At 35.8% G+C, this 14,384-nt stretch overlaps 1 protein-coding gene across 17 annotated transcripts in view; it reads right to left on the reverse strand.

Annotated features, from left to right (window-relative positions):
• Positions 1–14,384, reverse strand: part of DLG2 (discs large MAGUK scaffold protein 2) — a 2,057,646-nt gene that overhangs the window by 464,246 nt on the left and 1,579,016 nt on the right. For all 17 annotated transcript variants that reach the window (XM_053202597.1, XM_027039894.2, XM_053202582.1 and 14 more), the window contains 2 exons: positions 4,036–4,180; positions 1,648–1,786 (listed from right to left, as the gene is read on the reverse strand). In XM_053202597.1, coding sequence (XP_053058572.1) covers positions 1,648–1,786; positions 4,036–4,180 — 284 coding nt within the window. The remainder of the gene's footprint in view (positions 1–1,647; positions 1,787–4,035; positions 4,181–14,384) is intronic.

A 14,384-nucleotide genomic window follows, 5' to 3' on the forward strand; every position in this document is an offset into this window, starting at 1 on the left:
TTTGGGGAGAATTAAATGAGTAGCATATGTAAAACAGCTAGCAAAGGGCCTGGATTATGAAGGGGATTTAATCAATTTTAATTCCGTATGGGGCCTCGCAAGATAAAACGACATTTTCAAATTAAAATCATATCAAATATTAGTGATAGAATGAAAGCAAATAGATCATTGCTCTGGTGAATAAAGGTGCCTATATTTACACAATTCTTTAGAGAGCCATGAGGATTATCTTTGCTGCAGCCCTCATTTTAATTAAGAGCACAGAGATTAGATGTTTCAGCATAGGAAGAAGTTTATATTTGATTTATACCACAGATGCACATTTGCATCATCTCAACATTCCATTCCTTGGCTAAAGATGTAACAAGCTACTTCAGCAAACCTGAAATTGCAAAATAAATGGAAAATGCTTAATCATTTAAAAAGAAATAGCAAAGGAATGAAAAAATCCAAGCATGCACGGGTACCGGTGAGGAAAGTTAAGCAGCAGGAAGTCTCTATTTTTTTAAAGGCTGATAAATGGCTTCATTAGACAGGCAGGATATTAAACCAAAAGGGTCCATCTCTGTCATTTTTATACACAAATACTTTCAGAAAAAAAGTGTGTACATATTTATATGTAATCTCATTTTGGGTAAAAGTATTATTCAGTGAGAAAAGCAAGTTGCAGAGCAATTTCTAAAATACGAATTTACTTTATAAAAACAATGTCAAGCCCCATCTATATCTGACTCTGAATTTGTATAGGTTTTTATGAATGTGCAGAAGGTATGAAAGGTTCAGGCCAGGATGTTACATTGGGAACCTCAAGATGGTTGCTGTGGCAGGAATTTGGGAGAGAGTTTTTTCTTGAACATTTTTGCATTACTTTACCAAATGCAATGAGCATATATTACTTTGGAATAAAAACATTTAAAGATAAAAAATGTACATTTATTACTATTTACCCACTTATTAATTTGGTGACCTATTAATTATCTAATATTTATTGAATACTTAAAGACGACAATTAAATCAACCAAGTTGGTCTACTCTGTGAACTGTCACACCCAACTTTTTCAGAGGCATGCTGCCTAAACTTAGTTTTATCCCATGGCATTAGCAATGCCTAACAGCATTGCTGATAGCTCTGAGAGCTCTTATGCTTTAGGGACTTGCAGGTGACTTTGCTCCTTTTCTTTCTATGTGTGGCTATTGCACTAAAGGAAAGGTTGACCCTCTTTCCAATTCCACTGAAATGTGAGTATCCAGTGGCATCAAAAACATGGAATTTAGAGTTAAAAGACCAAGTTTCCTTTTTTTTTTTGAACTGCAACAACACCTTTTCTCAAGTAACAATACTTATCTTACAAAATGGCTGTCAAGCTGAAATGACATCATGTGTGAGAATGTTAATAAATTGCAAAGTGATGAATAAGTGTATATAACTAATTCTTACAAAGAACTAGTAATTTTGATTCCTATTGGAGGACAATGTCAAATGTTTACAAGAATTTGCACATTTCCACTGGAGACAAGTCTATAATACGGTTGAATAGTGCTCAGAAAATTTACTTAGCCCCCAAAGCTATGGCTGACATGTTAGGCAAATGCAGTTTTCTTTCTGGTAATGATCACAAATCCAATTAACCAATAAGCATATCTGACCTGGTGTAATCATCTTCAACAAGCATGTGCTTTGGAATCGGTGAGTACCTTCCTGGAGAGATGGGCGGCAGGGAAGTTTTATATTCTAAAGTTCCATTGTTGCCAGAAAGTAGATGGTTTTCCATCGGTGGAGAATAAGCTAAGGGGTGAAAAAAAATAAAAGAGAAAAAACCTGTTATGTGGGTGATTCAATGTGTCATGCTACAGTTCTGCTAAAAATAGGAAAATTTTGCTACATGCAGAGGATTTTCTTGTCTCCCAAGAGGGAGGAGTTACTGTTTGTTTGCATTTAATATGCACAAGCCCATGGTGACCTTTAAGACTGGAAAGATGTAATAACATTCATTTCTATAAACCCAGTTCATATAATATTAGGTGAAGAGAAGAATTGGAGGAGAGAGCCAGAACACACATTTTCATAAGGATGATTAATTTTCTATTGAAATAAAAATGTTAGCTTTCTAATTGCAGAGCATTCTTTTCACATAATTAATATCCAATCATCAAATCTAGAAGGCTCCTCGGAGGAAGTTCTTGCATAAGACCTAAATTCTCAGATATGCTGTGCTCCCTTCCCCGAAAAGCCAAGAACTCTGGCATTTATTTTCTATTCCTCCACAGTAATTCATTTCCCTTCTGAATGACTGAAAACGCCTTCTGGATGGGTCTTTTGCCTCCCATTCCTCTCTAGAAATCCATTTTATACATTTAGAAACACAGCTCTGATAATGTTTAAGTACTCTCCATTGCCACTATTGTATTAAATATAAATGCTTGCTTTTGTCAGTCTTACAAGATTGATCCATTTTAATATCCCACTTACACATATCCTACAGTTCTCAAAGGCTAGTTTTTACAACATATGTACTTTTATCAGTAATCCACAATTTCTGTCTCCTAACACATCTCTGATTTTGAAATTTAATCCATTCTTTAAGATACAATTTAAATGCCACCCTTTGCATAAAGCATTTTATGATCCTTCCAAAGACAGGTGATATCCTCTTCCTTTGAGGACCCAAAGTCCTTTATTTTTGCCATTCATATGGCATGTACATCCCTCTTATATTGCCAAATATTTCTACTCTTCATATGTTTGAATTAGCCATCCTTCCAATGAAGGCCATGATTGCATCTCCTTTGTATCCCACATATTACATTGCAAGGTGTCTTACACTATTAAAGTTACTCAATATATTTATTTTTTTAAATTGAATAGCAAAGTTTTGTTTTATCGCTTTCACCTCTTTCACATTGACCTTACATTCCCTTCATGAAGCAGCTCAAAGTCTCAAGGCTGAGTTTTCTAAATTCATCCAGTTTGAAAACCTTTGAAAGTTAAAATTCTTTCATATCCTAAGGTAAGGCTGATCTCAGTTTACTGCATGCTTGAGAAAAAGACATATTTGGGGGGTAAGTCATTTTCGAATCATCGTTAAGAAAAGCAACAGCTAACATAATGGGCAGGTAACAAAATTATTCAGCCTTTAAATTTCTCTCAAGAGAAACATATAAATCTAAGAGAGGTTAAATGAGTTGCTAAGACCATAGTACTAATTAATGCCAGGTCCTGAAGATATTCTGTGTTTCCAAATCTCACAACTGGTTTCTCAACATTCCAGAATGAGCAAGCTTACTGATGTTGATAAAACCGTTTCTTAGACTCACATCAAAAAAATAAACTGCTTCTAAATCTAGTCTCCAAAGACAGCACCTTAGATAAGGTTCTAACTGACTTTTAAGAAGTGAAGAAAACTTGGGGCTTATGTAGCAGTAGACTTTATTAGGATTCAACACAGCATCTCATAGTGAGTTGTTGCCCTAGAAAACCCCACCCACAATCCATCTCTACTGCCAGGGTGACTAAGAGTTTTCCCTGGCTTCCCTGCCAATGTAATATATTCGGGTAAAGGTAAGAGCCATGATGATGTTGACAGAGGGTCATAATTCCACCATTCAAGTGCAAGAGCCTCTCCCCAGGAAGGAGCACAGTGCTATCTCGTGTCTATTTTGCCAGTCTCTCTTTCCTGCTTTGCTACTTTATAGATTTCAACTAGGAAGGGGGAATGCTATGGCCTGAGAGCTATCACGCTTTAGGGCCTTGAGAAATAACCTTTAAAAATGTGTTGTTACTATTGTTATCACACTGTCCACCACATATACCATAAGCCTTTCTTAAATGGTGGGCTTCCTAACCCACTAGGGAGTCCTACCTTCAAAACACTAGTTAAGGACTTGTAAGGCAACCCAGGGAGTAAAACACAGCATCCCTCAGAACTATTTCCACAAGCTAAACAAGAGTGAAGATGCAAGCAGAGGAATTTGCCAAGTTTTGCAGAATTTTAATTTTATAAACTTGGCAAAGGTGACAGTGAGTGTGGTGCTTACAGTGAGTAATGTCAGGTGGACCATAAGGATCAGTCATATAAATGGTGGTGGGTTTGCCAACTTTTAGATAAACGACATCAGATGTGTTCTTCAATATTGCTACCGCCTCTTCATGAGTCACTTCTTCTAAACTGTAGTTGTTCACCTGAAAGGAAAATAATATTCAATAGTAGAGTCAAACCTATGCAGGTGAAAAGAAATAGTTAGGCAAAAAGATATGTAGAGTTATGACCTTATTTAAAGATTAAATTGCAATCATTATAAGACAGTATCTACATTAAACTTTGATAGAAAAGATGGATTAGTGGCATTAGCCAAAGCAGATAAGGTACATTTGTTGATGTCAAAAAAAAAAACGAAGTTGCTTCTGTCTTTTTCTATGAGAAAGGAATGTATCATAATGGAAATAAGAATACTATATATAGAGAAAAGAAAAGAGGAGTCAAATGTCTCTCTTCTTATGCTATAGTTTTTCCAATTACAAAAGTAATACATACTTATTGAACTAAAAAAAAAAGTAACAATTAACCAAAGTCTCCTTATTTGGGGTATGTTTTTGTAAATAATTGTGACCATATTGTACATATTGTTTTGGAACCTGCTTTTTAAATATAGACTGACCATTGGTCCATATTATAGATGTACTTCCACAACATGCCTTTGTTTCTATACAGCATTGTGTTGTACAGCGGTAACATAATGCTTTAACCAATCTTACTAAAACATGTTCAGTTTGCTTCTAATCTTTTTCTACTATAAATAATGTTGCAGTAAAACTTTTTTTTCTATTTTTGTGCACAACATTGATGATTTATTCAGGATAAATCATACAAGTGGAATTGTTGGACCAAACTGTAATATTCATATAGTTTCATTACACTATATAATATTATATTAACATAACATTCATTACAGTGGATCTCTGCAGCACTTCTCTTAAATGGTGTAAAAATATTTATGAAATATTTTAAATACCTAGTATTTAAATATCTTATTTGGCTACTATTTTTTAATCAAGAGATTAGTTAATTTCTGCTGAAATGATGCAGATTAAAATAAAAATGCCAAAGAACATTAGATTGGATCCCTTACATATTCTCTGTACTATTTAATTAGCATGTTAGTCATAGAATGCCTTACAATATTGCATTTGTTTTCTTTTTGCCTTATGTTGTCATATAAATTCAATGTGCCAATTCTTTTTTTTTTTTTAATTTAAATCCAAGGTAGTTAACATGTAGTGTAATAACGATTTCGGGAATACAATTTAGTGATTCATCATTTACATATAACACTCAGTGCTCATCCCAACAAGGGTTGTCCTTAATGCCCCTTCCCCATTTAGCCAATCCCTCCAACCAACACCCCTCCAGCAACCTTCAGTTTGTTCTCTATATTTAAGAGTCTTTTCTGGTTTATCTCCCTCTCTGTTTTTATATTATTTTCACTTCCCTTCCCTTGTTTCATCTGTTTTGTATCTTAAATTCCTCATATGAGTAAAATCATATGACATTTGTCTTTCTCTGACTGGTTATATCACTTAGCCTCTAGTTCTATCCATGTTGTTGTAAATTCTATATGCCAATAAATTCTTGATGGTGTAGCCCATCAGGGACCCCAGGACTGGGGGGAACTGAACTTGATTGATGTGTATGAATACTAACCATGAATTCTCCATTAAGCTATAAGCTTTTTCACTGGTTCCTATAGTTCTCTTCTCGACAAATGACATTCTCTTCAATCCTTTTGTATTTCTACTTGTCTATCCCTTTTTCATCCATTGGTCAAATGCATACGTATAATATGTCAATCATGGTACTACACATTAGAGATGTAGTAATGAATATTAAGAATGAAAATCCTAATCATAGCACTTATATACTCTGTATTAAACATGAGGCACTATTCCAAATTATTTACACATATGAATACAATCAAACCTCACAACAACCTGTGTGGTAGCTATTATAATTTCTTTTCATTTTACAGATTAAAAAAGCATGTATCCAAGAGGTTAAGAAGCTTGGGCCAAAGCCATTGATCTAATGACCAATTAGATCATGGTAGATAGTGGTAGAAGCAGATTAAAAGCCAAGCAGTTTGGATCCAGAAGCCAGGCTTTTAACCATTCATCGCTATTACTCTCCCAGATAGATAAGGTCCCCAGCTACCTAGAATCTCATATTCTAGTAAGACACAGTTCAAACTTCAAGCATGTTTACTGAGAATGACTTTGCATGTAGACTCTTAGACTACCAGAGTAGTCTTTACGCCAGAAGGTAGAAGTTGAGCAAAGGGTGGAGGTGAGAAGTGGGGATAATAGTGGTTTACAATAGTGGGATTTTAGACTCACTATTTGGTGACTATAAAGAGTTGGAACATTTACACAGATTTTAGTCATGAAACAGGTGGTATGATCCTGGCAACAGAACACAGTGGTTAAGAGCATATGCATTTGAGTCATGCAGACCAGGATCTGAGTCCTGGTCCTGGCTTTTACTGGCTGTGTGACTTTGGACAAGTTACTTAACCTTATTAGCCTTAGTTTTTGACATCTATAAAATAGGTATGATCATAACTGTTGTCTCAAAGGGTTATTTATTTAAATGTATTGACCTATGTAAAATGGTAGGAACATTAAAATGCTTATTAATGTTAGCTATTATTTCTATTACTATTACTATTGTCATCATACATCTCTCTTCTCAGGAAACAGGAACTCTTGGTTGAAATTTTTGCTGAGCATTTTCCTGTAAACATCTGTGAACTGATGAGTTTAATTAGGGGACTGTTGATGAGGCCTCTGTGCGGTCTTTTTAAAAATTCAGAATAGTACAGGATCTGGACCAAAAAGTGCTCTTTTGTGCTGAAGTCTTCAAAATGTTTTTCATGAAAGTGGGTTTATTTGGGTTAATTATGTGTGTGCATTATCCTATGAACTCTCAAGATAAAGGGCCTACAGCTGGAGCTGATTGTACTCAGAGAAGGGACATTATACTGATTGGCTAGTTGCTCCTGTCATTGTTTTTTATTGTCTTTTTTCTTTTTTTCTTTTGCATCAAGTATCTGCTTATAATGGTGAACACTGAACAACTGGCCTGATTTCAGAAAAAAAAAATATGTGCATTTGAATGCAGTGTTTCTGTGGGTACACTAGACAGAAAGGGACATGTGTACAGCCTGGCTGTATGTATGCAACAGGACAAGGACTGAGACCAAGCAGAGAGGCTGGAGGTGAGAGGACTCACTTCCTCTAAAAGAAAAGGGAGGACTCAATATGACCACGATGCAGAGAAAAAGGAGGGCAAACTAGCTAAAGAAAGAGGTGACAAAAAACTTGCAAGAGAGCATGGTCAGTGTTGCAGGAATCAAACATAGGTATGTGATGGTACAAAGGTAGGAGGTGTGGGGCAGGAGAGGGGTCACAAAGAGGAATGGGCAATGTACAGACAGTGAGATGCTGACTTTTCCATATTTATTCAGGAATACCAGCATGGTGTTCCTAGGAGGAAGTAGGAGGTGGATCCACACATTATCATAAACAAAGTACAAGGAAATGTCGGAACTCTAGAAACACTGTAAAAAAAATCACAAACTCCAAAGTTCACTTTTGAAAAAGGGGACAAAATTGCTGGTCATTAGATAAGAGAGACATTGCAAGGAGCAATGAGTAATGTATTGAATTGTTGAATCACAATATTGAACATCTGAAACCAATGCTGTATGTTAACTATACTGGAATTAAAATAAAAACAACTTAATAAAATTAAAAAGATAAAAACTAAATTTAAAAAGGAGACTAATCTAATGTGCTAATGTCAACAATATGAAAATAAATATGCATAAAGACTAAAATCTCTGTAGTACATTGCAATTCACTGCTATAATAAAATTTATTTTAAAAATAGTACTATGAATAAATAGGAAACAATAATAGCTATCTTTGGAAAATATTTTATTTTTTCATCTTTTCAGTAAGATCATGCATTAGTTTTGGTTCGAATCAAATTAACTCTTTATTTATTTATTTATTTATTTATGTATGTATTTATGTTTTTATTTTATTTTTGAGAAATAGACAGAGTGTGAGTAGGGGAGGGGCAGAGAGAGAGAAGGCTCCAGGCTCCAAGCTGCCGGCACAGAGCCTGATGTGGGGCTCAAACTCATTAACCGTGAGATCATGCCCTGAGCTGAAGTCGAACTCTTAACCTACGGAGCTACCCAGGCGCCCCAAATTAACTCTATATTTTCAGTGAACAACAAAAAAAGCTTCAAATAAGAACAGAAACAAAGTACAGTGGTTTCATTATGAAGCACACATAACAAGATCTCATGAGTGTTAAAACAAATTGGAATAGAAAAGAAGGAAGTTGGTTTCTCATGCCCAGTGAATTGAAATGAATTTAAGAATAGCCATATTTTAAACCTAGAGGTTTCTAGAAATGAAGGTAATTTGGCATAATGAGAGTGAATTTTAAATGTAGCATAACATCTAGTTTTAATCCCTAGATGCATGAATTTTGGTCAGTTAACATATTTATTGAGCCTTCGTTTTCTTATATGCAAAATGGGGATAATACTAATTCATTTGTTGATTTACTTGCATTTTGGAGAAAGAAGGGATACTATGATTGGGAAAATACACTGTGTAAGATAAAGCAGTATACAATCATCAAACATCACAATCATACACAGTGCTTTTGCTAACCCTGCTGCTGAAAATAGTTTCTTCGTGTTCAGGGCTCCTTGTGTGAAAATCATCACCCCCTACCTTCTACAACACTTACTTTTGCAATGCCTGCTTAAGACTAATCTTCTCAAGGGATTAGCTTGTTCTTCTTCTTATTATTTGTTACACAATGTGACAGCAGTTTCAGGTGTACAACATAGTGATTCAACAGGTTTCTACACTATGCTTTGCTCACCACAAGTGTAGCTACCATCTGTCACGATGCAACACACTTACTGCAACACAATTACAGTATCATTGACTATATTCTCTATGGTATACCTTTTATTCCCCTAACTTATTCACTCCATAATGGAAGCCTGTATCTCCCACTCTCCTGCACAGATTTTGCTTATCCCCCATCTCTCTAATTAGAGTGTTTTTGTCTTTGTACTCCCCAACTGATGCACTATAAATAATGGGCACTTAATAAATGTTGAAACAATTAGCTAAGTTAAAAATAACAATGTGGTATTCGAAAGGAAGAGCTATCACAATTGCCTATTTTATAGGAAGAATGAAGCATTCATATTGAGTTTTATTTATTTATTTTTGAAGTAGGCTCTATGCCCAGCATGGAGCCCAAGTCAGGACCTGCACCGACAACCCTGAGGTCAGGACCCGAGCTGAGAACAAGAGTCAGACACTTAACTGACCCCAGGCACCCCAAGTTTCTATTTTACATTTGTGTTGAGTCAGAGAGGAAAGGGTAAGAAAAGAAGGTCATTCAACATACAGCACATATTTATGGGACACTCACTCTGTGGCAGGTATGAGACATAAGGATGAAAGCCGGTACAGAATGTGAACACTGGGTCACATCACATTATAAGGGACACAAGCTCCAGCAGTGTTAATTTCTTCCTCCTCCATAATTGTTGATGCATTTCTTAACTTTTTATTCCGTATATAGACAGAACAAGCAACAATGATGTTTTGACTGACTCCAGCTTCCTCTACAGCAGTAATCACCAAAATGAACAGTATGATATGAACCCCAAGGCAACCCACTGGATACATGAAGAAGTATCTGAACTTCTATTAATACTTATCACACTGATTTTCATCTTTCTATTTTTATGTACATTTTAAAATGTGCATCATGTATTAGCAGTGTGATATATGTGTGCAATTTAAAGTAGAGAAATATACATATATTAGAGGCAACTTTTTGTGTTTTACTGATGGAATGTGCTATTAAAATAATTTTAAAACTATTGCTCTGTAGTAGGTACCAATATATGTTACCTAGAGAGCAAATTCTATAAACAGTTATTAAACCAAATATAAGCAAAATAAATACAAAATAATATAATGGCTTTAACACTTACGTAAAATAGGTCACTACATTTGCAGTGAATTGTTACTTTATTACATTTGAGAAAAGTTAGAACACAGTCCAAGAAATAATTCTCCAGATTGTTTCTCCTGGTGTTTCAGAAAGTACCCTAACTGCAGAGGACAAAATTTGAAGTGTGAACTATTTCTAAATGCCTTTTAGTCCATTGTTGGAAAATTCTAAATGATGCTGTACCTACCAGCTTGACAGAATGAGTGTTACCACCAAAGTCACCCTCGGGAGAAGCACTGGAACAGCAGCAGAGCAGGCTAGAATGTGAAGAGGATCAAGGAAGGACTGTGGTACTTAACCTGGCTATACCCTGGAATCACAGGGAAAACTTAAAAAAAAAAGATAAAATGAAGTACAGCGCCTACCTCGGAGATTCTGATTTGATTATGCAGGGTTGACTGAGGCCTCGGCCTCCATAGTGATCTTAGCATGAGATTCAAATATGAAAGCAAGATTAAAAACCAGAAGGGCTGACTAAACTTTTGGAAGGAATGTGGCTTTGGGACATTGAAATCTAGGTCTGAATCTGATTTCCCAATTTATTAGTTATGTCATATTGGGAATCCCTTTGTCATTTCTGAGCTCCAAATTTCTCTTCTGGAAAATAAGAATAACAGAAATGACTGCCCTATCCATCTCTTAGGTGTTAGAGGGAGGGCTGTGTGGGTGCTGCAGGTGAAAGGCTCTTTCGTGTGCCGGTGGCAGGAAAGAGCCACATGGAGAGACTGTTACAGGTCTTTGTTCTTATCTAAGGTTCATCTTACAAATGAAAGTGTTTTAAAATCCTGTTCATTATTCAGAAATTTCTACATATTGCGGCATCTGGGTGGCTCAGGTCGTTGAGTGAGCGCCCAAATCTTGAGTTCTGCTCAGGTAATGATCCTAGGATCATGGGATTAAGCCCTACCTCAGACTCTGAACTGAGCATGGACCCTGCTTGGGATTCTCTCTCTCTCTCTCTCTCTCTCTCTCTCTCTCTCTCTCTGCCCATCTCCATTAGTGATCTCTCTCTCTAAAAAAATAAATAAATAAAAATTCTACATATTTGCATTGTCTTCAAGATGATTTTCTTATTAATATTTGGGTGAAACTAGGTGATTTTGTGAATCACCAAAAAGAATAATTAAATCGTTCAGAAAATTGTATTGTTTCCACTCACATTCTCTAAATTCACTCAATGTCCTTACATAGGATATTAATTTTGAAATAAGAATAAGATGTGCTCACACACAGCACATCCAGAGTGTACTCTATTGAACACTACTAGTTCTAAGTGTTCCATGAACTTCATTTGAAGAAAAGGGTTCCCTAATAAAATAGGTTGGAAAATTATAGTGTTCAAGTGAAGTTAGTTCCTTGACTATAGGACTTCACCAACCTTTCAATGTACTTAAGTTCATTGAGAATATGTAAGAGAGGTGAGATACAGGTTGTAGAATTCCCCAAACTTATGTGACCACTGATCCTTTTTGTGGGATACGGTAATGAGATCAATATTTAAAAGACATTAGGAAACACTGATCCAAGGCACTGCTGCCATGGTATAGAGGCCAAAACAGAAGAGCAAAGATGTACGTGACTTGTCCAAGGTCAACTGGATCAGTTAATTCTAGCTGCCTGGGACTTGAATTCAGTTATTCTGTCTCTGAGTCCACTGTCTTTCCACTTGACTTCAGTGCCTCTGTTACTTTCGCCTTGTCTACAGCTTCCCTTTAAGGAAAGAAAACATAGACTTATTCTCTGCAAATAAAGTAAAAGTTCTCTGACTGACAACTTTTTTTTCTTTGTATGTCAAGCAAAGGTTATGGAAACAAGTGACTAAGACTATATATAAAGTTTCAATCACTGTGTGATGAGGGTTTTGACAATTAACAGCTCACGTTATACCTGTAAAGAAGAGTCAGATGACCCTGGATTCGAAGTTTCTGGTATCGTGTAGAAAAACAATGAAGATGATCACATTTCTGTAATAAATGTGGCCCTATGCATCATATTGATAGAGCTTAATAAAAACCAGTGTGCATAAATATGTGAATGAATTTAAAAATTATCAATACTGTTAATCTCTGACCATCTGTTCCAAGAAATCAAGGTCAACAGCTAATCTATTTAGTCTACAATTACAACACTAAACTACAGGTACAATCAGTAAAAATCAGATGGCATTGTCATTTAACAAAATAAAAAACAAAATCTAGTGAATGATAATAAGGGCCAAGCAGCAAGGGAATTTAAAAAATATATTATTTTGATAAAGGGAACATACACCATTCCGGGTGTCCCATGAAACATCAGAGGCCTGACATTAAAAAAAGTCATTTTACTTGGGTACTTGGGCGCTTGGGTGGCTCAGTCAGTTAAGCATGTGGCTTTGGCTCAGGTCATGATCTCACAGTTTGTGAGTTTGGGCCCCCCTTCAGGTAAGCTCGAGCCCCACTTTGGGTGAGCCCCACTCCTCTTTCTCCCTCTCTTCTCTCTGCCTCTTCCTCACTTGCACTCAAAAAATAAAAAGTCATCTTACTTGAAACACTAAAAGTCTTATTGCAAAGGCGATAAGCAGGGTAATTTTTTCTTTATAGTAGAATAAATGTAAAGGTCAGACGCGACAGGGACACCTGGGTGGCTCAGGAGACCAACTTTGGCTCAGGTCATGATCTTGCGATTCCTGGGTTCAAACCCCATGTCAAGCTCTGGGCTGATAGCTCAGAGCCTGAAGCCTCCTTCTGGTTCTGTGTCTCCCTCTTTCTGCCCCTCCCCTGCTTACACTCTGTCTCTCTCACAAAAATAAATGAACATTAAAAAAATACTTAAAAAACAAAGGTCAGGTGCTACAATATTGTCTGTGGTTTTCAAAGTGGGGCGATAACATTCTGAGGAATTAAAAGTTTTGTTAAAAGGGTAATCTATTTATTGAAGATAAATGGATATGTGGTAGAATTTAGTGCAAAGTGAGAGAAACTGTGTAAAGCATCTTAAAAGACTGAGTGAGGGAGAAGTGGCAAGACCTAACTTTTCAAACAAATGCAGAAGAGGAATTCGTCTTTACCTTTCTGTCTCCAAGGGACAGAGCTATGAATAAAACAAGAAATGCACAGAGAAATGTATTTTGATATAATTTTAAGAAAAGAAAATCTAATGATGGCTGGTATTTAATGGATAGCTTCCAAAAAGCATTAAGTTCTCAACTCTTCATCTGTTCTAGCAGAGGTGAGGGACTACTTCGCATCTCCATTTTGTAGCTTCTGATGTACCAAATGAGTTGGAGTAAGATAACATCTAAGACAAACACTTCTCAATTCTGACATATATGAAGTACTTAAGGGGGAAAAAAGTACCCACCATTGATAGTATGAGGAAATTCATGGAATTTCACTTTAGACCAGTTTGCTTACAGAACTACGAATGAAATACAGAGGAAGTTTTCCTAAGAAGTGAGAGGAGGGAGTGGTGCAAATTGCTTTACAAAGAATATCTATTTAGAGAAAAATATACAGAGTGTGGTACAGCTGGTAAATCACGGAATCCAAATTATTTGTACTTCCTTTGGGGGAGGAGAGTGGAAAAGGACAAAGGTAAAGATGATACGAATGTAGGTAATAAAGAGAAAAGGTGGTGGAAAGGATTGATAGAAGGAGAGCATTAATAAATATTTTTGGGTTGAAGCAAGATAATTGGTCCTTTGGGAGCACTTCTGGGACTTTTTTTTATTCTTTTCCTCAGCATTATTTTTCTTTCAGAATATTATAAAATGAATCATTTTCTTTCATTTCTAGATTCCGTTTTGCAGTTGCCTTGGAAGTACTAATTATGTTTTCCTTACATAAGAGAGGAGAGGCCTATTATTGTTGAAAGTTCATTTTTAAAAAAAAATATGCTTTAAAACTCAAAATAGTTAAAGATTATGTCTCAGCTGTTTTTGAAATCATTACATGTATGATGAATATCAAGAAAATGGTAATGGAAAAATAGCATGGTGCCTGGAAAATCCTTTGTCAGAATTATTTAGACTTTGAGGGTTTTTTTGTTTTTTAAGAATTTTAAAGTAAAGCTAGACATTTAAACAGAACTTCAGGAAATAAGCACACAGCATCTAGCATGATATTATCATAGCAGCAGCTGAAGAAATACCGAAAGAGTTGTCTACAACCAAACTCTTACAGAATAATGAGTCTAAGGTCAAATGTGTCATTAATGAGTCATTAATTTAGAATGAAACTGTTCTCTCCATTTCTCAAAGTTAGTACTGTATAAAAGATGGATATCGTGGCT

Source organism: Acinonyx jubatus, chromosome D1 (genome assembly GCF_027475565.1).
Source record: "Acinonyx jubatus isolate Ajub_Pintada_27869175 chromosome D1, VMU_Ajub_asm_v1.0, whole genome shotgun sequence".
NCBI classification, from domain to species: Eukaryota; Metazoa; Chordata; class Mammalia; order Carnivora; family Felidae; genus Acinonyx; species Acinonyx jubatus.